Source organism: Triturus cristatus, chromosome 9 (assembly GCF_964204655.1).
Source record: "Triturus cristatus chromosome 9, aTriCri1.1, whole genome shotgun sequence".
In the NCBI taxonomy this organism is placed as follows: domain Eukaryota; kingdom Metazoa; phylum Chordata; class Amphibia; order Caudata; family Salamandridae; genus Triturus; species Triturus cristatus.
Window position 1 is genome coordinate 322,172,069 of NC_140592.1, and position 26,272 is coordinate 322,198,340.

Below are 26,272 nucleotides of genomic sequence, written 5' to 3' on the forward strand. Positions count from 1 at the left end.
CGAGAGAGCATGGAGAGCGAGAGAGCATGGAGAGCGAGAGAGCATGGAGAGCGAGAGAGCATGGAGAGCGAGAGAGCATGGAGAGCGAGCGAGCATGGAGAGCGAGCGAGCGAGCATGGAGAGCGAGCGAGAGCATGGAGAGAGCGAGGAGAGAGAGAGAGAGCATGGAGAGCGAGCGAGAGCATGGAGAGAGCGAGGAGAGAGAGAGAGAGCGAGGAGAGAGAGAGAGAGCGAGGAGAGAGAGAGAGAGCGAGGAGAGAGAGAGAGAGCGAGGAGAGAGAGCGAGGAGAGAGAGCATGGAGAGAGGGCGAGAGAGCATGGAGAGGGAGCGAGAGAGCATGGAGAGCGAGAGAGCATGGAGAGCGAGAGAGCATGGAGAGCGAGAGAGCATGGAGAGCGAGAGAGCATGGAGAGCTAGAGAGAGAGAGAACATGGAGAGCGAGAGAGAGAGAGAGAGAACATCGAGAGAGAGAAAACATCGAGAGAGAGAAAACATCGAGAGAGAGAAAACATCGAGAGAGAGAAAACATCGAGAGAGAGAAAACATCGAGAGAGAGAAAACATCGAGAGAGAGAAAACATCGAGAGAGAGAAAACATCGAGAGAGAGAAAACATCGAGAGAGAGAAAACATCGAGAGAGAGAAAACATCGAGAGAGAGAAAACATCGAGAGAGAGAAAACATCGAGAGAGAGAACATCGAGAGAGAGAGCATGGAGAGCGAGAGAGCATGGAGAGCGAGAGAGCGAGAGAGCGAGAGAGCGAGAGAGCGAGAGAGCGAGAGAGCATGGAGAGCATGGAGAGCGAGAGAGCATGGAGAGCATGGAGAGCATGGAGAGCGAGAGAGAGCATGGAGAGCGAGAGCGAGCGAGAGCATGGAGAGCGAGCGAGAGCATGGAGAGCGAGAGCGAGGAGATGGAGCGAGAGCGAGGAGATAGAGCGAGAGCGAGGAGATAGAGCGAGAGCGAGGAGATAGAGCGAGAGCGAGGAGATAGAGCGAGAGCGAGGAGATAGAGCGAGAGCGAGGAGATAGAGCGAGAGCGAGGAGATAGAGCGAGAGCGAGGAGCGAGAGAGCATGGAGAGCGAGAGCGAGCGAGAGCATGGAGAGAGCGAGGTGATAGAGCGAGAGAGCGAGAGAGCGAGAGAGAGAGAGAGAGCATGGAGAGCGAGAGAGAGAGAGCATGGAGAGCGAGAGAGAGAGAGAAAGCATGGAGAGCGAGAGAGAGAGAGCATGGAGAGCGAGAGAGAGAGAGCATGGAGAGCGAGAGAGAGAGAGAGAGCATGGAGAGCGAGAGAGAGAGAGAGCATGGAGAGCGAGAGAGAGAGAGAGCATGGAGAGTGAGAGAGAGAGAGAGCATGGAGAGTGAGAGAGAGAGCATGGAGAGTGAGAGAGAGAGCATGGAGAGTGAGAGAGAGAGCATGGAGAGCGAGAGAGAGAGCATGGAGAGCGAGAGCGAGAGAGCATGGAGAGCGAGAGAGAGAGAGCGAAAGAGAGCGAGAGAGCATGGAGAGCGAGAGAGAGAGAGCATGGAGAGCGAGAGATGGAGAGCGAGAGAGAGAGAGAGAGAATGGAGAGCGAGAGAGAGAGAGAGAACATCGAGAGAGAGAACATCGAGAGAGAGAGAGAGCGAGGAGAGAGAGAGAGAGTGAGAGAGCATGGAGAGCGAGAGAGCATGGAGAGAGTGAGGAGATAGAGGGAGAGGGAGAGCGAGGAGATAGAGCGAGAGCGAGGAGCGAGAGCGAAGAGATAGAGCGAGAGCGAGAGCGAGGAGATAGAGCGAGAGAGCGAGGAGAGAGAGAGCATGGAGAGCGAGGAGAGAGAGAGAGAGCGAGGAGAGAGCGAGGAGAGTGAGAGAGCGAGGAGAGAGCGAGGAGAGTGAGAGAGCGAGGAGAGAGCGAGAGCATGGAGAGCGAGACAGCATGGAGAGCGAGAGAGCATGGAGAGCATGGAGAGCGAGAGTGAGAGAGCATGGAGAGCATGGAGAGCGAGAGAGAACATCGAGAGAGAGAGAACATCGAGAGAGAGAACATCGAGAGAGAGAACATCGAGAGAGAGAAAACATCGAGAGAGCGAGAGCATGGAGAGCATGGAGAGCGAGAGAGCGAGAGCATGGATGTTGGACAGGCCACATGAACGGCTTGCTCCCTCCCCGCATGACAAGGCCCAAGCCCCGGACTCCCAGGTGTTACCCGCAAGGGCAACCCGCACCCCGTCTCCCAACGGAACTCCTGCCCCCGGACATCCATGTATCATGGGGCCGAACCACTACCGGCTCCCCCGGCCGGATCAGCCGCCATCTTGGACACTGCGCCACGAGGCCGCGTGGCCTCAGCTCGACCCTAACCCTGGGCCTGGCCGGCCCCGACATCCCGGCACCACCATCCACCCAGGAGGTGAACGGACCACTTGGCAGGTCAATGGGAGAAAGAAGTGTCGATGGCTCTCCCCCGCCAGGTGCCGATCGCCCTCCAGCTCCCCCAGGCGCTGGCTCCACCCCCTGCTGGGTGTCTGGACTCCCTCATCCCGGACCCCCCGACCTCCAAGTGCGAGGGTCCGGACATCAAAGGGCGCCAGACCTATAACTAGGGCAGCTCCAGAGCAGGAAGGCAGTTGTATCCTGGAGTCGAGAGACACCGAGAAGAACTCAGCCTTGACGGACTACTGACGCTGCCGTAGCTCCGCCTTGTGAAACATCGTCCTGCCTGCTGGCGCTGCCGCGGCCTTCTGCATCATCCATCCTCGTCGGGACCTGCTGGCGCTGCCGCGGACCGTTGTAACGACCACCTTCATCGGGACCTGCTGGCGCTGCCGCGGACCGTGTAACGACCACCTTCATCGGGACCTGCTGGCGCTGCCGCGGACCGTGTAACGACCACCTTCACCGGGACCTGCTGGCGCTGCCGCGGCCCGTCCAAGCTAGAACACCGAGCTCGAGGATTGTGAGCTATCCACCATACCATCTCAGCTACCAGATTGGTAACCAGACTGTCCCGCTACCCCCTTTTCCCAAACCAAGAGACTAGAATCGAGGGGACCACTGAGTCCAGACCTCCTTGTACCATTTCATCGTACCTTAAGAAATCACCTATAAAGAACGCTAAATCTTATCCTTGTGTGGTGTGTATCTGTGGGGGGGAAGTTACTCATCTGTACGATCGCTGGAGACGGCTCTCCCCGGAGACCTCTCCCCTTGTCCTCGGCCGACCCCCCCCCCGGTCCGTCTAACATTGGTGGCCAGCGGCGCGATCCGAATCAACGCGTAATCGTACAGAGAGTAGCTCACCCCACGACAAAACCACGATGTTAACCAAAGAGAGCGGATCCACCGAGAAATTCCAGATGGATAAATTGGAAGAGTATAGCCATCGTGAACTGAAACAATTCTGCATGGAACTAGGCATTGCTACCACCGGCCTGAGTACCAAAGACGATTTTAAGCACGCCATTGAGTCGTGGGCAGAAACCGGGGTCGCCGGATCCCCAGACCAAAACGGTGCAGCATCGGAGAGGAACGCCACGGCTCCCGAGGAGCGAGGAACGGGCCTCTCGCAGGAAGAGATCCAAGAAAGAGAAAAAAACAGATTACAGGAGTTGGAAATGGCACGACTCAAAATGGACGGTGAACTAAAATTAGCCGAGCAAAAACTGAACCTAGAACATCTGCGGCTCCGAGAAGAACGGGAAGAAAAACAGAGGCAGAGAGAGCTCGAAGAAAAAAGACTAACATTCGAACGCGAGCGCAAACTGGCGGAAATAGAACTACGGAAGCAGAACAAAGAACCGGAGGTGCCCGAGCGACCGCGCACCCCGGGAGCAACCGAAAAGAAAGTCCACATCCCCAAGGATGTTGTCCGAGAGTATGTCCGAGAGGACGACATACAACAGTGGTTCAAAGCCTACGAGATCGCCATGACCTCCCACCGGATCGATCGGAGTGACTGGGGAGCCGGCCTATGGGGGAGGTTCGTCAACGAAGGCCGCGATGCCCTACTGCAGCTCCCAGACCATCAGATGTCATCCTATGACCACATGAAGGCTGCCCTCCTCACCCGATATGGGCTCACACCCGAAATGTACCGCCAGAGGTTTCGGGACTGCACCCGGATCCCGGGTACAACGTGGGTGGAATATGTCAACTATTTCAGCCGAGCCTTCGAGGGTTGGATCAAGGGAAGCCACGTAACGACCTACGAGCAACTTTTTAATCTCATGGTGTGGGAGCACCTGTCTAACAACTGCTTCGTCGAGCTCAGGCAGCACCTCCTCGACAGTAAATTGACTGACCCACGGCAACTCGCCGCCGAAGCTGACCGGTGGGAAAGCACCCGAGTGGGCCGGAGAGGGCCACACGAGCAAAACCGGAACAACCAAGGTCAGCACCGTCCCCGAGGAGGAGGAGGAGGCCAGGGGCGAGGGAGAGACACCGTCCCGGCCACTCCCGCGGCCAGCACCCCGCCCCCGGCCGGCCGGGGCAACCCCCCGATGCGCCCGGGGTTCCGAGCCAACGTCACGTGTCACCGATGCCAGCGAGTCGGCCACTACGCCAATGACCCGAACTGCCCGCAGAACCAAACGCCAAAACCCCGCCAGGTAGCTGCCGCCGCCCTGGGGGGGAGAACAAATCTCCGAGGAACAAGAAGAATATGAGCAGGCCCAACAAGAGTGGGAACCGGCCGCCATGGTTCTAGCGTGACTAGGGGGAAAAGACATGGTCCCGCGGGCTCCCCTACCCGCCAACACCAGAAAATATAGCCAGTGGGTGAACATTAATGGGCGCCGGGCCGAAGCCCTACGTGACACAGGGGCCAGTGTGACGGCCGTCCGCTGTCACCTGGTAAAACCAGAGCAGATCCTGCCGAACATTCTCTGCCCCGTCCGCTCAGCCGACAATTCCGAGAGTCTATGTCGGATGGCCTGCGTCCCCTTCGAATGGGGAGGGGTCTCCGGCATGTTGAAGGTGACGGTCCGGGATGATGCCCCCGTGGACTGTCTCCTGGGGAATGATCTTGAGAGTTCCCCGTGGGCCGCCGTCGAAAGAAGAGAGCACCTGGGGATGCTGGGCCTCCCGGACTGGGCGTGCGTAACCACCCGGTCCATGGCCGCCCGTGCCATCCCCCAACCAGAAGAACCAGAATGGCCTGCACCTCCTCCCCCGATCGCTCCAGTAGAGGACACCGACTATACCGACCCCCCAGAGCCAACCCCCGAAGGGGTCGCCCAGCCCCAGGACCTTCCCGGCCTGGCTCAGTGGCGTCAAGAAGGGGGGCCCACCCAGGAACAGTTCCGCCAGGAGCAGAAGACCTGTCCCTCCCTCGAGGGACTCCGCCAGCAAGCCATCGCCCAGAGCGCAGGGGACTCCACCGGAGCCCATTGGGTCTATTGGGATAACGACCTGTTATACAGTGAACAGAGAATCGCGGAGTTAGGGGCCAGTCGAGTGCTGGTGGTGCCCCTCCGTTTCAGAGACTTCCTGCTAAATTTGGCCCACGATGTCCCCCTGGCTGGACACCTGGGCCAGGACAAAACCTACAGTCGCCTGGTGACCCACTTTTTCTGGCCGAGGATGCGAAACGACGTCCTCAACCACTGCCGGTCCTGCCCCACGTGCCAGGCCAGCGGGAAGAGCGGCCGCAAGCTCAAAGCACCTCTGCAACCCTTCCCAGTGGTCACCACCCCGTTCGAGAGGGTAGGAATACACATTGTGGGGCCCCTGGACCCCCGCACAGCACAAGGACATCGGTTCATCCTGGTACTGGTGGACCACGCCACCCGCTACCCCGAGGCTGTGCCCCTGCGAACTGTAACAGCTCCGGTGGTCGGCCGGGCCTTAATGGGGATCTTCTCCCGGGTGGGCTTCCCCCGAGAAGTCGTCAGCGACCGAGGCACAAACTTTATCTCGAAATATATGAAGTCCCTCTGGCAACAGTGCGGGGTCACCTACCGATTCACGACCCCCTATCATCCTCAAGGGAACGGACTAGTCGAGCGATTCAACCGCACACTCAAGGGAATGATTGGGGGATTGGAAGAGCCCCTCCGTCGCCAGTGGGATGTACTACTTCCGTGCCTCCTCTTCGCCTATCGAGAAGTTCCCCAGAAGTCCCTCGGTTTTAGCCCTTTCGAACTCCTGTACGGGCACCCTGTGCGAGGGCCCCTCAGCCTAGTCAAAGAAGGTTGGGAGATGGCCCCCCTAAAGACCCCTCCAGACGTCTTCAGGTACCTCCTGGCACTACGCAATCAGACCCGGCGATTCAGGGAAATGGCAAAAGCGAATCTTGAGGCCAGTCAGGAGGACATGAAAAAATGGTACGATCAGAATGCCTCCTCCGTCGAATTCGAACCTGGTCAACAAGTGTGGGTGATGTCCCCCACCGAACCATGTGCCTTGCAAGACAAGTGGACGGGGCCTTTCAAAGTGGTCGAACGCAAGAGCCCCGTCACCTATCTCATCGATATGGAGTCTCCCCGGAACCCCCTCCGGGTCCTCCACACCAACAGACTCAAACCCCACTTTGTGCGCTCGGAACTCAGCCTCCTGATGGCTACAGACAGTGGGGCGGAAGAAGACTCCGAGCCTCTCCCTGATCTCCTGAAGACTCAGGAGAAAGACGGTTCCGTGGACGGGGCCCGGCTCTCCGATGCCCTCACCCCAGAGCAACGCCAGGGCTGCCGGGACCTCCTGCTGCAGTTTGCTACTCTGTTTTCCCTCACCCCAGGGGTCACCCCCTGGTGCTTGCACGACGTGGACACTGGGGACAGTCCCCCTATCCGACACCGGGCCTACCGCGTACCAGATCGGGTGCGGGCCTGCATCCAAGAGGAAGTGTCCAAGATGCTCACGCTCGGGGTCATCGAGCCCTCCGACAGCCGCTGGGCCAGCCCGGTCGTGCTGGTCCCCAAAGCCGCTGCCTCCGGCGCCACTCCTGAACTCCGATTCTGCGTCGACTATCGGGGCTTGAACGCTGTCACCAGGACCGACGCTCATCCCATCCCCCGAGCGGATGAATTGATCGACCGCATGGGGGCTGCCCGCTACCTCAGCATCTTCGACCTGACAGCGGGCTACTGGCAGATCGGTCTCACACCCCGGGCCCAAGAACGGTCCGCCTTTTCTACCCCCGATGGCCACTACCACTTCAAGGTCATGCCCTTCGGCATGAAGAATGCCCCAGCTACTTTTCAGCGACTAGTGAACCAGGTCTTGGCGGGGCTCGAAGAGTTCAGCGCCGCCTACCTGGACGACATCGCTGTATACAGCCGCCACTGGTCCGACCACCTCCACCACCTCCGAGAGGTCCTGCAAGCCCTCCAGCGGGCCGGCCTCACAATCAAGGCCGGCAAGTGCCAAATCGGTCAGGGGTCCGTGACCTACCTCGGACACCAGGTGGGAAGCGGTCTGGTGGCCCCTCTGCAACTCAAAATTGCTGCCATCCAGTCCTGGCAACCCCCAGTCACGCAGACCGAGGTCCGAGCCTTCTTGGGACTCACCGGCTACTACCGGCGGTTCGTGAGGGACTATAGCAGCATTGTGGGGCCCCTCACGGGTCTCACGTCCAAAAACCACCCGAAGAAGATTAACTGGACCCCCGACTGTCAAGCGGCCTTCGAGAAGCTGAAAGCCGCCCTGTGCACCGCCCCGGTGCTCCAGGCCCCCGATTACAGTCGGGAATTCATTGTGCAAACGGACGCCTCAGACCACGGCATCGGGGCGGTTCTCTCCCAGCTGAACCCCGAGGGTCTTGACCAGCCGGTGGCCTTCATCAGCAGACGCCTCCTGGCCCGAGAACAGCGCTGGAGCACGATCGAGAGGGAGGCCTTCGCAGTAGTGTGGGCCCTCAAAAAGCTCCGGCCCTATCTCTTCGGTACCCACTTCCGGGTGCAAACCGATCATCGACCCCTGCAGTGGCTAATGCAGATGCGGGGGGAAAACCCCAAACTATTGCGCTGGTCCATCTCCCTGCAGGGGATGGACTTCACTGTGGAACATCGACCGGGCCAAGACCACGCCAACGCAGATGGCCTGTCACGGTTTTTCCGCCTCGACGAGGAGAGTCCCCAAGAGGATGGGTGACTCTCCCCGCCTTCAGCTGGGGGGGACGCATGTTGGACAGGCCACATGAAGGGCTTGCTCCCTCCCCGCATGACAAGGCCCAAGCCCCGGACTCCCAGGTGTTACCCGCAAGGGCAACCCGCACCCCGTCTCCCAACGGAACTCCTGCCCCCGGACATCCATGTATCATGGGGCCGAACCACTACCGGCTCCCCCGGCCGGATCAGCCGCCATCTTGGACACTGCGCCACGAGGCCGCGGGGCCTCAGCTCGACCCTAACCCTGGGCCTGGCCGGCCCCGACATCCCGGCACCACCATCCACCCAGGAGGTGAACGGACCACTTGGCAGGTCAATGGGAGAAAGAAGTGTCGATGGCTCTCCCCCGCCAGGTGCCGATCGCCCTCCAGCTCCCCCAGGCGCTGGCTCCACCCCCTGCTGGGTGTCTGGACTCCCTCATCCCGGACCCCCCGACCTCCAAGTGCGAGGGTCCGGACATCAAAGGGCGCCAGACCTATAACTAGGGCAGCTCCAGAGCAGGAAGGCAGTTGTATCCTGGAGTCGAGAGACACCGAGAAGAACTCAGCCTTGACGGACTACTGACGCTGCCGTAGCTCCGCCTTGTGAAACATCGTCCTGCCTGCTGGCGCTGCCGCGGCCTTCTGCATCATCCATCCTCGTCGGGACCTGCTGGCGCTGCCGCGGACCGTTGTAACGACCACCTTCATCGGGACCTGCTGGCGCTGCCGCGGACCGTGTAACGACCACCTTCATCGGGACCTGCTGGCGCTGCCGCGGACCGTGTAACGACCACCTTCACCGGGACCTGCTGGCGCTGCCGCGGCCCGTCCAAGCTAGAACACCGAGCTCGAGGATTGTGAGCTATCCACCATACCATCTCAGCTACCAGATTGGTAACCAGACTGTCCCGCTACCCCCTTTTCCCAAACCAAGAGACTAGAATCGAGGGGACCCCTGAGTCCAGACCTCCTTGTACCATTTCATCGTACCTTAAGAAATCACCTATAAAGAACGCTAAATCTTATCCTTGTGTGGTGTGTATCTGTGGGGGGGAAGTTACTCATCTGTACGATCGCTGGAGACGGCTCTCCCCGGAGACCTCTCCCCTTGTCCTCGGCCGACCCCCCCCCGGTCCGTCTAACAATGGAGAGCATGGAGAGCGAGAGCGAGCGAGAGCGAGCGAGAGCATGGAGAGCGAGAGCGAGCGAGAGCATGGAGAGCGAGAGCGAGCGAGAGCATGGAGAGCGAGAGCGAGAGCGAGCGAGAGCATGGAGAGAGCGAGGAGATAGAGAGAGCGAGGAGATAGAGAGAGCGAGAGAGCATGGAGAGCGAGAGAGCATGGAGAGAGCGAGAGAGCATGGAGAGAGCGAGGAGATAGAGAGAGCGAGAGAGCATGGAGAGCGAGCGAGAGAGCATGGAGAGCGAGCGAGGAGATGGAGCGAGAGCGAGGAGATGGAGCGAGAGCGAGGAGATGGAGCGAGAGCGAGGAGATGGAGCGAGAGCGAGGAGATGGAGCGAGAGCGAGGAGATGGAGCGAGAGCGAGGAGATGGAGCGAGAGCGAGGAGATGGAGCGAGAGCGAGGAGATGGAGCGAGAGCGAGGAGATGGAGCGAGAGCGAGGAGATGGAGCGAGAGCGAGGAGATGGAGCGAGAGCGAGGAGATGGAGCGAGAGCGAGGAGATGGAGCGAGAGCGAGGAGATGGAGCGAGAGCGAGGAGATGGAGCGAGAGCGAGGAGATGGAGCGAGAGCGAGGAGATGGAGCGAGAGCGAGGAGATGGAGCGAGAGCGAGGAGATAGAGCGAGAGCGAGGAGAGTGAGAGAGCATGGAGAGCGAGAGAGCATGGAGAGCGAGAGAGCATGGAGAGCGAGAGAGCATGGAGAGCGAGAGAGCATGGAGAGCGAGAGAGCATGGAGAGCGAGAGAGCATGGAGAGCGAGAGAGCGAGCGAGAGCATGGAGAGCGAGAGAGCGAGAGCGAGCGAGAGCATGGAGAGCGAGAGCGAGCGAGAGCATGGAGAGCGAGAGCGAGCGAGAGCATGGAGAGCGAGCGAGAGCATGGAGAGCGAGAGCGAGCGAGAGCATGGAGAGCGAGAGCGAGCGAGAGCATGGAGAGCGAGAGCGAGGAGATAGAGCGAGAGAGCATGGAGAGCGAGAGCGAGCGAGAGCATGGAGAGAGCGAGGAGATAGAGCGAGAGCGAGGAGAGTGAGAGAGCGAGGAGAGTGAGAGAGCGAGGAGAGTGAGAGAGCGAGGAGAGTGAGAGAGCGAGGAGAGTGAGAGAGCGAGGAGAGAGAGCGAGGAGAGAGCGAGAGAGGGAGAGAGCGAGAGAGCGAGCGAGAGAGCATGGAGAGCGAGAGAGAGCATGGAGAGAGAGCGAGGAGAGTGAGAGAACGAGGAGAGAGCGAGAGAGGGAGAGAGCGAGAGAGGGAGAGAGCGAGAGAGCGAGAGAGCGAGAGAGGGAGAGAGGGAGAGAGCGAGAGAGCGAGAGAGCGAGAGAGCGAGAGAGCGAGAGAGCGAGAGAGCGAGAGAGCGAGAGCATGGAGAGCGAGAGAGAGAGCATGGAGAGCGAGAGAGAGAGCATGGAGAGCGAGAGAGAGAGCATGGAGAGCGAGAGAGAGAGCATGGAGAGCGAGAGAGAGAGCATGGAGAGCGAGAGAGAGAGCATGGAGAGCGAGAGAGAGAGCATGGAGAGCGAGAGAGAGAGAGAACATCGAGAGAGAGAACATCGAGAGAGAGAGAGAGAGCGAGGAGAGCGAGAGAGCGAGAGAGCATGGAGAGCGAGGAGATAGAGCGAGAGCGAGGAGATAGAGCGAGAGAGCGAGGAGAGCGAGACAGCATGGAGAGCGAGAGAGCATGGAGAGCGAGAGAGCATGGAGAGCGAGAGAGCATGGAGAGCGAGAGAGCATGGAGAGCGAGAGAGCATGGAGAGCGAGAGAGCATGGAGAGCGAGAGAGCATGGAGAGCGAGAGAGCATGGAGAGCGAGAGAGCATGGAGAGCGAGAGAGCGAGAGAGCATGGAGAGCGAGAGAGAGAGCATGGAGAGAGAGAGAGCGAGAGAGCATGGAGAGCGAGAGAGCATGGAGAGAGAGAGAGCGAGAGAGCATGGAGAGAGAGAGAGCGAGAGAGCATGGAGAGCGAGAGCATGGAGAGAGAGAGCATGGAGAGCGAGAGCATGGAGAGAGAGAGCATGGAGAGCGAGAGCATGGAGAGAGAGAGAGCGAGAGAGCATGGAGAGCGAGAGAGCGAGAGAGCATGGAGAGCGAGAGAGAGAGCATGGAGAGCGAGAGAGCGAGAGAGCATGGAGAGCGAGAGAGAGAGCATGGAGAGAGAGAGAGCGAGAGAGCATGGAGAGCGAGAGAGCATGGAGAGAGAGAGAGCGAGAGAGCATGGAGAGAGAGAGAGCGAGAGAGCATGGAGAGCGAGAGCATGGAGAGAGAGAGCATGGAGAGCGAGAGCATGGAGAGAGAGAGCATGGAGAGCGAGAGCATGGAGAGAGAGAGAGCGAGAGAGCATGGAGAGAGAGAGAGCATGGAGAGCGAGAGAGCATGGAGAGCGAGAGAGCATGGAGAGCGAGAGAGAGAGAGCATGGAGAGCGAGAGCGAGAGAGCATGGAGAGCGAGAGCGAGAGAGAGCATGGAGAGAGAGAGCGAGAGAGCATGGAGAGCGAGAGCGAGAGAGCATGGAGAGCGAGAGCATGGAGAGAGAGAGCATGGAGAGAGAGAGCATGGAGAGAGAGAGCATGGAGAGAGAGAGCATGGAGAGAGAGAGCATGGAGAGAGAGAGAGCGAGAGAGCATGGAGAGAGAGCATGGAGAGAGAGAGCATGGAGAGAGAAAGAGCATGGAGAGCGAGAGAGCATGGAGAGCGAGAGAGCATGGAGAGCGAGAGAGCATGGAGAGCGAGAGAGCATGGAGAGCGAGAGAGCATGGAGAGCGAGAGAGCATGGAGAGCGAGAGAGCATGGAGAGCGAGAGAGCATGGAGAGCATGGAGAGCGAGAGAGCATGGAGAGCGAGAGAGCATGGAGAGCATGGAGAGCATGGAGAGCGAGAGAGCATGGAGAGCGAGAGCGAGAAAGCATGGAGAGCGAGAGCGAGAAAGCATGGAGAGCGAGAGAGCATGGAGAGAGAGAGAGCGAGAGAGCATGGAGAGAGAGAGAGCGAGAGAGCATGGAGAGAGAGAGAGCGAGAGAGCATGGAGAGAGAGAGAGCGAGAGAGCATGGAGAGAGAGAGAGCGAGAGAGCATGGAGAGAGAGCGAGAGAGCATGGAGAGAGAGAGCATGGAGAGAGAGAGAGAGCGAGAGAGCATGGAGAGAGAGAGCATGGAGAGAGAGTGTTGGAAAGGCGTTCGCCGGAGGGGGGTTCGATGCCCGTCTTGCCCACCCCTTTGACCCACCTCTCCCACGTAGGCCGAACTAGGCGCGCACACCCTGATATACACTACGAACAGAGTGACACCACACGTATTCTTTGTAGGACGATAGGTTCTTTTATCGATGATTTTCAAGGGATCTTTATGATCCAAGATGCAAGTAGTACAGCAGTGGCACAAAGTACCACAAATCGGTCGTGGGGAATGGGGGTAGCGGGACAGTCTTTCAAGATAGTGTCTCTGCGAAATACCCTGCGGATAGCTCACAATCCTCGAGCTGGAGGGTGTCGAGTCTCTGGGCGATCTCTTACCGAGTCGTCCTCAAGGGGGAGCACCGCGAGTCTCTCAGCAGGCACAGGTGGTCGGAGTTCGGGAGCCGCGATTCCATCAGCAAGGCTCAGATGGTTCAATAGCTGGGGGCCGCGAGTCACTCAGCAGGCCCAGGTGGTTCAGTGCTCGGGAGCCGCGACCTCGTCAGCAGGGCTCAGATGGTTCAATAGCAAGAGGCCGCGAGTCACTCAGCAGGCCCAGGTGACTTCGGCGTTCAGGAGCCGCGACAGCGTCAGCAGGCTCGGATGGTTCCAGGTCTTCTCTGCCTTCGTTTCTCCGGCACCCCTTGTTATACTCCGCTTGCTCTTTGAAGTCCGGGGTCCTCGCAGAGGGGGGACTGGGGTGACGGAGGGGGTTTGGCGGGATTTCCTGCCGCTCACTTCTTTGGTCTTTTCAGGTGGGTCTGGGAGGGGCCCCAGACGCTCGGCAGGGGAGGCGCCTGCTCCCCAGGGGCCTGGTGGCCGATCGAGTTTTCCCGGGGAAGGCGACCCGAGGTGTGACTGGGCTGGCGCCTTTGGGTCTGGCTCGAGGGTTCCCGCTCCCTCGGTCGGACATGCGTGGTAGGGTGTCGAGTCTGTCCGGGCTCTGGCCGGCCCTCGGATCTGGGTGGCTGGGGCGGCCGGAGTCGGAGATGTCGTGTCTTGAGGGTGGATGCAGGTTGGCTGGATGATTGGGAGGGCAACGCCGTGAGGCCGGTCTCACAGAGAGAGAGCATGGAGAGAGAGAGAGCGAGAGAGCATGGAGAGAGAGAGAGCGAGAGAGCATGGAGAGAGAGAGAGCGAGAGAGCATGGAGAGAGAGAGAGCGAGAGAGCATGGAGAGAGAGAGAGCGAGAGAGCATGGAGAGAGAGAGAGCGAGAGAGCATGGAGAGAGAGAGAGCGAGAGAGCATGGAGAGAGAGAGAGCATGGAGAGCGAGAGAGCATGGAGAGCGAGAGAGCATGGAGAGCGAGAGAGCATGGAGAGCGAGAGAGCATGGAGAGCGAGAGAGCATGGAGAGCGAGAGAGCATGGAGAGCGAGAGAGCATGGAGAGCGAGAGAGCATGGAGAGCGAGAGAGCGGGAGAGCATGGAGAGCGAGAGAGCATGGAGAGCGAGAGAGCATGGAGAGCGAGAGAACATGGAGAGCGAGAGAACATGGAGAGCGAGAGAGCGAGAGAGCGAGAGAGCGAGAGAGCATGGAGAGCGAGAGCGAGCATGGAGAGCGAGAGAGCGAGAGAGCATGGAGAGCGAGAGAGCATGGAGAGCGAGAGAGCATGGAGAGCGAGAGAGCATGGAGAGCATGGAGAGAGAGAGAGCGAGAGAGCATGGAGAGAGAGAGCGAGAGAGCATGGAGAGAGAGCGAGAGAGCATGGAGAGAGAGCGAGAGAGCATGGAGAGAGAGAGAGAGAGCGAGAGAGCATGGAGAGAGAGCGAGAGAGCATGGAGAGAGAGCGAGAGAGCATGGAGAGAGAGAGAGAGAGCGAGAGAGCATGGAGAGAGAGAGAGAGAGCGAGAGAGCATGGAGAGAGAGAGAGAGCGAGAGAGCATGGAGAGAGAGAGAGCGAGAGAGCATGGAGAGAGAGAGAGCGAGAGAGCATGGAGAGAGAGAGAGCGAGAGAGCATGGAGAGAGAGAGAGCGAGAGAGCATGGAGAGAGAGCATGGAGAGCGAGAGAGCATGGAGAGCGAGAGAGCATGGAGAGCGAGAGAGCATGGAGAGCGAGAGAGCATGGAGAGCGAGAGAGCATGGAGAGCATGGAGAGCGAGAGCGAGAGAGCATGGAGAGCGAGAGAGCATGGAGAGCGAGAGAGCATGGAGAGCGAGAGAGCATGGAGAGCATGGAGAGCGAGAGCGAGAGAGCATGGAGAGCGAGAGAGCATGGAGAGCGAGAGAGCATGGAGAGCGAGAGAGCATGGAGAGCATGGAGAGCGGGAGAGCGAGAGAGCATGGAGAGCGAGAGAGCAGCGAGAGCGAGAGAGCAGCGAGAGCGAGAGAGCAGCGAGAGCGAGAGAGCAGCGAGAGCGAGAGAGCAGCGAGAGCGAGAGAGCAGCGAGAGCGAGAGAGCAGCGAGAGCGAGAGAGCAGCGAGAGCGAGAGAGCAGCGAGAGCGAGAGAGCAGCGAGAGCGAGAGAGCAGCGAGAGCGAGAGAGCAGCGAGAGCGAGAGAGCAGCGAGAGCGAGAGAGCAGCGAGAGCGAGAGAGCAGCGAGAGCGAGAGAGCAGCGAGAGCGAGAGAGCAGCGAGAGCGAGAGAGCAGCGAGAGCGAGAGAGCAGCGAGAGAGAGCGAGAGAGCATGGAGAGCGAGCGAGAGAGCATGGAGAGCGAGAGAGCATGGAGAGCGAGAGAGCATGGAGAGCGAGAGAGCAGCGAGAGCGAGAGAGCAGCGAGAGCGAGAGAGCAGCGAGAGCGAGAGAGCAGCGAGAGCGAGAGAGCAGCGAGAGCGAGAGAGCAGCGAGAGCGAGAGAGCAGCGAGAGCGAGAGAGCAGCGAGAGCGAGAGAGCAGCGAGAGCGAGAGAGCAGCGAGAGCGAGAGAGCAGCGAGAGCGAGAGAGCATGGAGAGCGAGAGAGCATGGAGAGCGAGAGAGCATGGAGAGCGAGAGAGCATGGAGAGCAGCGAGAGCGAGAGAGCAGCGAGAGCGAGAGAGCAGCGAGAGCGAGAGAGCAGCGAGAGCGAGAGAGCAGCGAGAGCGAGAGAGCAGCGAGAGCGAGAGAGCAGCGAGAGCGAGAGAGCAGCGAGAGCGAGAGAGCAGCGAGAGAGCAGCGAGAGAGCAGCGAGAGAGCAGCGAGAGCGAGAGAGCATGGAGAGCGAGAGAGCATGGAGAGCGAGAGAGCGAGAGAGCAGCGAGAGCGAGAGAGCATGGAGAGCGAGAGAGCATGGAGAGCGAGAGAGCATGGAGAGCATGGAGAGCGGGAGAGCGAGAGAGCATGGAGAGCGAGAGAGCATGGAGAGCGAGAGAGCAGCGAGAGCGAGAGAGCAGCGAGAGCGAGAGAGCAGCGAGAGCGAGAGAGCAGCGAGAGCGAGAGAGCAGCGAGAGCGAGAGAGCAGCGAGAGCGAGAGAGCAGCGAGAGCGAGAGAGCATGGAGAGAGAGCGAGAGAGCATGGAGAGCGAGCGAGAGAGCATGGAGAGCGAGAGAGCATGGAGAGCGAGAGAGCATGGAGAGCGAGCGAGAGAGCATGGAGAGCGAGCGAGAGAGCATGGAGAGCGAGAGAGCATGGAGAGCGAGAGAGCATGGAGAGCGAGAGAGCAGCGAGAGCGAGAGAGCAGCGAGAGCGAGAGAGCAGCGAGAGCGAGAGAGCAGCGAGAGCGAGAGAGCAGCGAGAGCGAGAGAGCAGCGAGAGCGAGAGAGCAGCGAGAGCGAGAGAGCAGCGAGAGCGAGAGAGCAGCGAGAGCGAGAGAGCAGCGAGAGCGAGAGAGCAGCGAGAGCGAGAGAGCAGCGAGAGCGAGAGAGCATGAGAGAGAGAGCGAGAGAGCATGGAGAGCGAGCGAGAGAGCATGGAGAGCGAGAGAGCATGGAGAGCGAGAGAGCATGGAGAGCGAGAGAGCATGGAGAGCGAGAGAGCATGGAGAGCGAGAGAGCATGGAGAGCGAGAGAGCAGCGAGAGCGAGAGAGCAGCGAGAGCGAGAGAGCAGCGAGAGCGAGAGAGCAGCGAGAGCGAGAGAGCAGCGAGAGCGAGAGAGCAGCGAGAGCGAGAGAGCAGCGAGAGCGAGAGAGCAGCGAGAGCGAGAGAGCAGCGAGAGCGAGAGAGCAGCGAGAGCGAGAGAGCAGCGAGAGCGAGAGAGCAGCGAGAGCGAGAGAGCAGCGAGAGCGAGAGAGCAGCGAGAGCGAGAGAGCAGCGAGAGCGAGAGAGCAGCGAGAGCGAGAGAGCAGCGAGAGCGAGAGAGCAGCGAGAGCGAGAGAGCAGCGAGAGCGAGAGAGCAGCGAGAGCAGCGAAGAGAGCAGCGAGAGCAGCGAGAGAGCAGCGAGAGCAGCGAGAGCAGCGAGAGAGCAGCGAGAGCAGCGAGAGAGCAGCGAGAGAGCAGCGAGAGTGAGAGAGCATGGAGAGCGAGCGAGAGAGCATGGAGAGCGAGCGAGAGAGCATGGAGAGCGAGCGAGAGAGCATGGAGAGCGAGGGAGAAAGCATGGAGAGGGAGAGAGCATGGAGAGGGAGAGAGCATGGAGAGGGAGCGAGCGGAGAGAGAGCGAGGAGAGAGCGAGGAGAGAGCGAGGAGAGGGAGAGGGAGAGAGAGGGAGAGAGAGAGAGAGGGAGAGAGAGAGAGAGAGAGAGAGAGAGAGAGAGAGAGAGAGAGAGAGAGAGGGAGAGGGAGAGGGAGAGGGAGAGGGAGAGGGAGAGGGAGAGGGAGAGGGAGAGGGAGAGGGAGAGGGAGAGGGAGAGGGAGAGGGAGAGGGAGAGGGAGAGGGAGAGGGAGAGGGAGAGGGAGAGGGAGAGGAGAGGGAGAGGGAGAGGGAGAGGGAGAGGGAGAGGGAGAGGGAGAGGGAGAGGGAGAGGGAGAGGGAGGGAGGGAGAGAGCATGGAGAGCGAGCGAGAGAGCATGGAGAGCGAGCGAGAGAGCATGGAGATGGAGAGGGAGAGAGCATGGAGAGGGAGAGAGCATGGAGAGAGCGAGGAGAGGGAGAGGGAGAGGGAGAGGGAGAGGGAGAGGGAGAGGGAGAGGGAGAGGGAGAGGGAGAGGGAGAGGGAGAGGGAGAGAGAGAAAGAGACTGCAACCATAGACCACACAGCAAAGGGCCACAAGCCCAGAACAGAGGGGCAACCGCAATCCACCCCCAGACTACACAGTCAAGGAGGGCCAGAGCCTCTGAAAGGAGCAGGAGGTCAAGGACAGGCAAAAGAACCCCCAGCGTAGAAGACTGCAAGGGGATCAGAAATTGTAACAACAAAGGGAAAAGAGCAAAAGCAGGCCCCTACACTGGAGAGAACCCAGCTGGAGGGAAGTCCGACAGGCAGAAAACGAAAAGGACCCCCACAGAAGACAACCACCCAGAGGGAGGCTAGTGCAGAAAACCAAGCTGAGGGTCCTCGCAGAACGGGGAGGAAGGGTGGGTTGTGAAGGAATCTGCGGCTAGAACTGTCTCTACCAGATACATCGTTATCGAAGGTAAGTAACTTGTACATCTGATAGAGAGTACTAGCTGCAGATTCCTTAACATAGAATAGATACCCTAGCCATAGTCAGACGGGAGGAGGGGCCTGCGAGAGAGCCTCCCCACCAGGAGAGACTAGGGCCCCAGCAGGGGACATGGCACAAGAAGGAAAGGGCCAGGATATCCAAGTCCAACCAAGAGAATGAGAGCGCCCAACACCCCGCAGGGGCAGACAGCGCCCCAAAGGCCTCAAGGAACGCAAGGGCCACCTCGAACCCAGTGAGAAGAGGTAGAACCAAAGGGAGGGCCCACCATAAGAAACACAGGCATAGAGATAGAAAAGAGCTGAATACACCACGGCTGCAAGCAGCGGGCAAGGCCGGAACGGTGCCACTGCCAACAGCCCAGGCGGAAGTAAAGCACCGTTGCGCGAAGCTCCAGCGGAACCAGAGGCAGGGGCGCAAGGAAACACATCAAGATCACAACGGAGGAGGAGAACAAGCAGGCCTGCACGGGCATGCGCCACCAGTAACAGGCAACACCACGGAACAGCGCACCCCGGACAAGGGAGATGCCAGCCGAAGGCAGAGGCCAGGGAGGGCCAGGACACACACTGACCCACGAAGAAGTGGAGGAACCGGCAGAAAAGAAAAAGAGACGGGGGATGGCCTAAGCCTGCCACCAGAACACAGAGGCCAAGGAAAGCCAAACTCTCTGGAGCATCAGACTGAGGACCAAGCCAAAACACAAGACAAAAATGCAGAACCGCTACAACCCGATGCCGCAGATAGCAGGCAAGACCGGCCAAGCGACATAGCGACAAGGGGAAGGACAGATCTAGTGCAAGCTGCTCCAAGACAATTGGCAAGAAGATCGCACCTGCGACATACCGTGACGCCACGGAGAGCAAGGAACCCGGAAAGGGTGACCACCCCTCCCCAGCACAGGACAGAGCTATGTAATAGCTACAAGTACCCCACCTGGGTTAGGTAACGTCCCAAAAACCATGGGAACACCTCTTAGGAAAAACTTTCCGCAGTACAGGACAAAACAGAAAGACCTGCAGAAAAAACCCACAGACGGCTTACCAAGCAGCCAATAAAGAAGACACAGAAGGCCTAATCTCAGGGCCTACCAGGCTTACAAACAGCCAAAACCACAAGTCAACAAAGGGCCGGACCGGCAACCAACAGTACCAAGGGCCCAACAAAAGGACCCCAATGGCACAGGAACCATACAGAACACACAACACGGGCTACCCGTTACAAGGCCCCAGGAAAATCAACAGGAGAACACCTCCCAAAACACAGGCCGACAGTCAGGTCACTGAGAGGGGGGGGGATGAGGAGGAGGACAAAGCCCCGCAAGAAACCTCTGAATGGCAGAATTCGCAGGGGCGTGGAACAACAGAGTGCCATCAAAAGGAAGGTCAACCAGCTGTTCCCTATCGTTCTCAGGGAAAACACTATCTCGTTGCCAGGCAGCAGGAGACCAAGGCGGGGTCGGAGCCGGGGCGGCTAAGGAACGGCGCCGCAAAGGCGTTGACTCTACTTCCGACGAGGCAGCCGCCTGCGTGGAGGGACGAGAGGGCCCGGGAGCACGCCCGACCCCTAGCCAGCCGCTGCGGCGCCGCCAAGGCCAGTAGCTGCCAGCACCTGAGCGGCGTCACCTTGGCCTCGGACCAGGCCGCCACCTGCCCAGAGGACTGAGGGGGACTCGAGTACATGCCCGAGCTCTGGCAACCTCCTGTGACACCACGGGGACCCCCGCGGGGTTTGTGGCGAGGCAGAGGCGCACCCCGACAGCACCACATCCTCCGAACCTGGATCCGAACCGGTCGGCGCCGGAACCACCGGCGACATCGCAGGGGTCCCCACACGCAGCATGGGATCCGCAGACGTCCCAGGAGAAGAAGGAAGAGCCAAAGAGGCCTGCAGGGCCACCGCATAGGCCTCAATCTGGGCTCTGGTCACCCCCACGCCGGGGAACGGCAGATAGGGTGGTGACGCGTGGGGCCGCACCACCCGTGGAGAACCCACGCCCCCAACAGGCCAGGGACTGGGCCTCGGGGACAAACTGCAACACTTACCAACAAGTGAGCGACGCCCTAGCGGGCTGGGAGAAGGACGATGTTGGAGACGGAAGCGGCGGTTCTTAAAACCGTCCGCGGCGACGACGCCGACCTGGACATGCATGGCGAAAGGAGTTTCATCCGGCGCTCCCGCCGGGACTTCGGCTTTATTTGCTGACACGCTCCACAATCTGTGGAGTCGTGGTGCTCCCCCAAACACCACATGCAGATGTGGTGAGGATCCGTCACCGACATCTGGCTGCGCAAGACGAGCACGTCTTGAAGCCCGAAGGCATTTGCACGCTGTTCACAAGAAAACGCTCAAAGCGGAAAAAGAATGCCTGAAACAGGCCAGGAACACAATCCGGATCCGCGTTGCACGCGGAAAAGAAGAAAAACTGACGTCCGCACGCCGGGGTGTGGCTTATGTGACCTCGCTGATGTCACGCCCACAGAGGACGTTGGGGCCGAGTCGCGAGGCACCGCCCCCCGGCGCGCAGAGATGCTGGGCAAGAAAGTTTTCCGGGTCCAGTCTCACGCCTGGGGATAATTCTACGTTAAGGAATCTGCGGCTAGTAGTCCCTATCAGATTTATTCTTTTACACATATTATTTGCTTATCGATACAGAAAATGATCCTTTCATATGTATACCCATTACTTCCTATAGAATATGATGTGCATCAGTGTATACAACACTCATTTGATCGACCCTTCTTAATTGTGCAAGTGATTGAACATCTATGTGTACATGACCTGAAAATATTAACACTTTGGCAACGAAAACAAAACATTTCACAATGGCATTATGCATCAATTGTTCAAGGTAGTACACAGATCAATGGTCCTTGTGAACATAGTAATCAATAAGCTCAAAGAACGCACACACTATGGGCCCCAGGCCAGGAATGCAACATTTCCCCTAGGCAGTATAGGGATCAACCGTTTCAGGGGTTATATGCATCTTTTGCTCCATGCTGTTTGTGCATCAGTGTTACCAGAGTATACGTATTGGTGAGCTAGGAGACAATAAGCATCACTGATTCCAGGCACTATACCCATCAGTGGTCGCAGATGGTTCATTTATCAAAGGCTTCAAAACGTACATTCATCGTTGACCAAGCCATATGTGCTCCAAAATTCTGAGAAGATCAATGTCTTCCAATAGGAGTCCCAGACAGCATATGCAACAATGGTATCAGACAGTAAATGTGTCAAAAGGCTCAGACATCATATATTCATCATTGGCTGCATGCAGCTTATGCTTCAATAGTAAAAGATATTTTCTTGCCTTATGGCAACATACTCATCAATGGCCTCAGGCAGCACATTTATCAATGACCTTTCGTAGTGTATCCGTTGTTGGCATCAAGCAATGAATTCATCCAAATCCCAGGAAGATGTAGACATCATTAGTACCAAGCACTGCGTGGATAATTATCCCAAGACTGCATGCATTAGTTGAAAAGGAACTATGGGGCAGATATATGAATAACTGGTTGCAACTTGCAACCAGTACCGTTGCAACCGGCACTTTTGCTACCAGTAAAAAATTTTATTAATTAACCTATGTAATAATAGGTCTGAAATTCAGATTCTGAGTGGGTCATAGTCCAACCTACCTCACGAATATTAATGAGGCAGGTCACAACTTGAAACACACTCCTATTGGTGGCCATTACAGGGGTGGTGGCCTGCTAGGGCAAGCAGACCAGGTCTTTGTTCAGCTTTTAATAATGTGATTTCAAAAAAAAATGTTCTCATGCTGTCCATTTTTTTTAATGGATTACATGATCCTTCAACTCTGATAATGGTTACCAGATTGACGCAAAAGTGGGCCTCTTTTTTTCATTTTTCCACGTTTATGAGGGATGTTTGTATGTCTTTGTTGGCAAATAATCTAAGACTCTACTTTATTGTTTATGTATAAAATTTAAACTAAAGCCTGCATTAAAAAAAGTTGACTTTTATTTTTAAGTTTACTGACTAATAACACGCGATTAGTATATTTAAAAAAAAAAAAACATTTTTGCGGTTACAAAATGTGAATCGGGGTGTTTTTAACCATACAAATGCTTGTACACTTGTCCCGAACTGAGACACCACCCAATGTAGGCACTTGTCCGCCCCCAGAGATTTTGATATCAGGCAGGATGTGAAGTAGCTGTTGAAGACATTCACATTATTGGATGTTTCCTTTCCTGGGGGCCTAGGGGAACCTAACGGTGTTGACGCGTAAATCAAACAATACAAAAGAAACAACATTGTGTGCTTTAGAATCTCACTAAACTCCACGATCAAAAATTGTGGTAAGACAGAACCATGCGTTCCTTGGCCTCAACTGTCCTAGTTGTCATTACTGGAAAAAAAGAGGCCTAATAAAATGTTCAAATCCAGGAGCAGGGACGCTGGTATTCCAACAAGCAGTGGGCATCTGTGTCCTATGCACTGAACCAACACAGAATATGTAAAAAATTAAATGTAACGGTAAGAGTGAAGACATTTCCAGTAATATATTTATGTTAAGCATTTTAGAATAGAAATATGTTTAGGTGATTACGCCTGTTATCACTGTTGGCAGAACAAATATTTAAAAAAAACAAAGTCAGGCAACACTATCCACATAATATGACAGAAGCTAGACATGATCTGAATCTCCAAGGCTACGTCAATCTTCAAAATCAGCAATATTCCATGACCAATCAATCGCCCTCTCTCACCTCCACATTTTGAGAGCTTTCTTGGGGTGCTCCTATAAACCACTGGTCCAGATTGATGCTCACAAAAATCATGCCACAAGAAAATGCACAAGCTCTTATGCTTTGAACTTTGATGAGCTCACATTTGCACACTAGCGATCTTAGACCAAGGAAAGAGGTCACTTAGCCTCAAAGAAGGCATCACAGGATCCATAACTTATACCTCTTTGTTAAAGCGGTGTGGCCACCACGTGGTTGGAATAAGTTCCTGAAGCCCAGCCTCCTCCACTCGCAGGGGGCTTTTGATGTAGAAGAATACCACGGATCGGAGCACATCAAATCTGTCCAAGTGTTAAGGTACCACACAGAGACTGACTTCACGCATAAACAAGCATTCGTGAAGAGGAATGCCTTGCATGTGCCTAATGCATGAAAACAGAATTTGTGCATGTCTATATCTGCATATGTTAGCAATGTAAAGCCAGACCAGTTGGTTTTAATAACGTGTGTATCAAATGCAGTTATAGTAAAATGGGGTCAGCACTAAGTTACTTAAAAGTAAATCACAATAGCACCCGGAATAAAAAAATATATAAATTCAGAATGTGGATACATGGATAAATGCTGCAATACTCGTTCAATGTAATTTTTAATTACTTAATTATACATGTTTTGTATGTGATGGTATTAGTCGTCAGAATACCAATTGGGGAAGAAACTTGCTATGAATGCTATAAGGTCAATTATTATAGCAGTTGTACATTCATGGTTCAAACAGTAAACGATTATGTGCTAGCTACCATGCAGCTTTGTGGAGCATCTTTTGGCTCAGTGTGTAACAGTACTTCTAACTACCACTCTGACTACTGTGAAGGACATTTGTCCAGGTTGTGGGCTCATTCTGCAGCGTATGGATAAATACTTCGCACAGGCTGTCTCATTTACAAGTGCCAGAATGCCCACACTCTTGCATGAAATGGATCAGCTTGCAAGCTCTGTGGGTTCTGAATTGTCTAATGACACTGCACCAGCACGAAGACTGTTTTACTGAACACCTCACCCCTTGTGTGTCCTCTGAAAGACTTACATTCTGTCAGATTGTACTGACAGAACACAACAAGCATTTGCAATGCAATAGGTCTCGCATTTACGCGAGTTTGAGCTATTAACATTGCAAATAACAATGCCTTTTATTTTTGTTTTTAAAACATAAATAAAAGGCGGAGTCATTTACAATGCCAATAGCTTAAACCTGCGTAATTGCGAGACCTATTGCATTGCAAATGCTTGTTGCTCCTTGCTTCCTCTAGACACTTGTCACAGTTCATTAGCCTCAATCTGTGTTCACACGTTATTGTTGCGCCGTGTGCCAGTACAGATAGAACACTTTCAGAAAATATGCCCTCAGTGCTGGGGTCAGAAAAAGACGAGCCCAGCGGTAACCGGCTGCAAGACCTCGCTAAATTAAAGAATCCAAGCTACAGCGCGCAACACTAGTTTACTAATTACATTTGTAATGTTTGCTGAAATACTTCCCTGCAGTACATTTTGGGCGTCTTGAATTGTAAAATGTCACTGTTTGCCCTGTCCAGTAAATAAATGCATGGTAAAGAAAGTCAACCGTGAAGACGTGCAGACGATGGCTCTATCGTGTTGGCCATTGTCACACATATCATAAGGAATGGAGGTCAGAGGCGAAATGCATGCTGACTGGTGATACTCTTTTCAAGAGTTACCGATCGTCCTGACCTACCTTCATGCTGGCGCAGGGCCTATGCTATGAATGCAGCCCAGAGCGTGTGCCTTTTGAGGAATTGGACTCATGAAATTTGCAATACACGTTATCATCAGGCTCCTCTCTTTAGAAGGGACACTTTTAAGTGCATTGTTGAACTGCTTTCTCTCCCCCTGTAGTGCTGCGTTCTCATTTCTAGAATCATCGCCTGACCCAAGGCTTCAGTGCCCTTAGTGTCTGCTGGCAGGATGCTTGGCGCGGTATGGGTGGGAGGATGAGTGAATGAGAGAGTCTCTAGAAGGATGGATGGATGGATGGATGCATGAACAGATTAATGCAGTGGCTGATGGAAACCTGGATGAATTTATGGGGGGGTATGATGTATGGGCTGAGTGCCCTTATGTCGGATGGACTCGCTCGGTACGTAAGATTCATCCTCGCTTTTACTCCTCACCACTTTGAAATGTCACCAGCCGCCACTGATGCTTTCTGCAGCCGACGATGCATTAAAGCACTTTCTGGCGAGGAGCATGCGTTTCCGGAAACCAAGTTTAGTGGTTATTGGTATATTGATTGTTAGGTTTGGTCTTGTTCATTCAGAGAAATCGTTCCATGCATCGACTTCAGTTTCTTTGTTTTAGGTGAAAATTCATTAATATGCGTTGTATGACGTCGTTAGTAGCGGCTTTTTGGCATCATGCAGTTGATTGTTGGGATGAATCGAGGGACTAGAACATGGATAATAACAAGTACAGCCCAGGGGCCGCATGTGGCCCCCCCCTTACCTTTACATATGGCCCCCTGGTCTCAGTTCCTCACGCTGGGAAAACGCACAAGCTGCAAATGAGTTAGGAACGGGGCATTTCTTACAATATGCTAAGATTTCACAAGTGGCCAGAGAGGTTTGGCCAACGTTCCCAGAGGAGTCCCTGGTAACGAGCACCCTACAAATCATGCTGAACATGGCACAAGGACGCCACATGATAACACGCCTTTATAAAGCAATTAGGGAGGACTTGCCAAGAAATCCGCTTTTATTGCAGAGGAAATGGGAGGAAGCGACGGGAGGACAAATAATAGAAGAAACAACGGGAGAAGATATACGAAGGGGTAAAACACCCCGTTAGTTTGTGTAAGAGGTCTGGGTGGGGGAGTAAGGGAGTGTAGCGTGACAGGAAGCAAAGGCAACAAGCAGGAAGGGGGTGGCAAATGGTGTGCACTTTCACGGCCGCTTTGATGTCCTCAGTGGACGCGCGGCTCACTGAGGACATCAAAGCGGCCGTGAAAGTGATCAGGCAGTGCTTTTCAGGCTGCCAAATGATGCGCGCGCCCGGCGCACATGCACTGTATTTGGAGGCCTGAAAAGCACTCGTTTGCACTTCCAGATCCCCCTTTAACAAAAGCTCTCGCGAGAGCAGCGCTAAAGCGCTGTCTCAGGCGAGACCTAAAAAGGACACTACGTGGCCAAAATAAATAAGCATGCCCTGTTAGTCCTTCTTTAGGTTGCCCAAGCAAGCAGCATTCTCGTTTTTCCTGTGCACCAGTTAACACAAGTTGTGTGTGTTAGTAAACATCATTTATGTATTTTACAGTACAGGAGGCAGAGGTCTACAGTGCATTATGGATACGTACTGTGGTAAAACACAATGGATCCATGAAAAATCGCTCTGGAAACATTCATCCGGAGAGTATCCCTCTACACAGAGCACATGACCGCCTTCACCGATCGCAAAACCCCACTGGCTCAAAACGGCATTGGAGAACCTTCAATAACGATAGTGTCTACTCTAGCACCTAGCCTAAACTGTACTTTGCAAAAGCTGGAGCTCGAACGCCACAATCCGTCGGCTTGGGGAAAAGCGCCTCGATGTAGGACACTGAGAAACAATGAATGGAGCAAGCATTGGTAAATGCATTAGGTTTCGCCTATGTGATTAATAATA

At 56.0% G+C, this 26,272-nt stretch overlaps 1 protein-coding gene across 2 annotated transcripts in view; it reads right to left on the bottom strand.

Moving 5' to 3' along the window:
* RNF123 (ring finger protein 123) overlaps positions 1-26,272 on the bottom strand; it is a 1,761,234-nt gene that overhangs the window by 1,308,874 nt on the left and 426,088 nt on the right. For both annotated transcript variants that reach the window (XM_085625036.1, XM_085625035.1), the window contains exon 16: positions 22,818-22,935. In XM_085625036.1, coding sequence (XP_085481162.1) covers positions 22,818-22,935 — 118 coding nt within the window. The remainder of the gene's footprint in view (positions 1-22,817; positions 22,936-26,272) is intronic.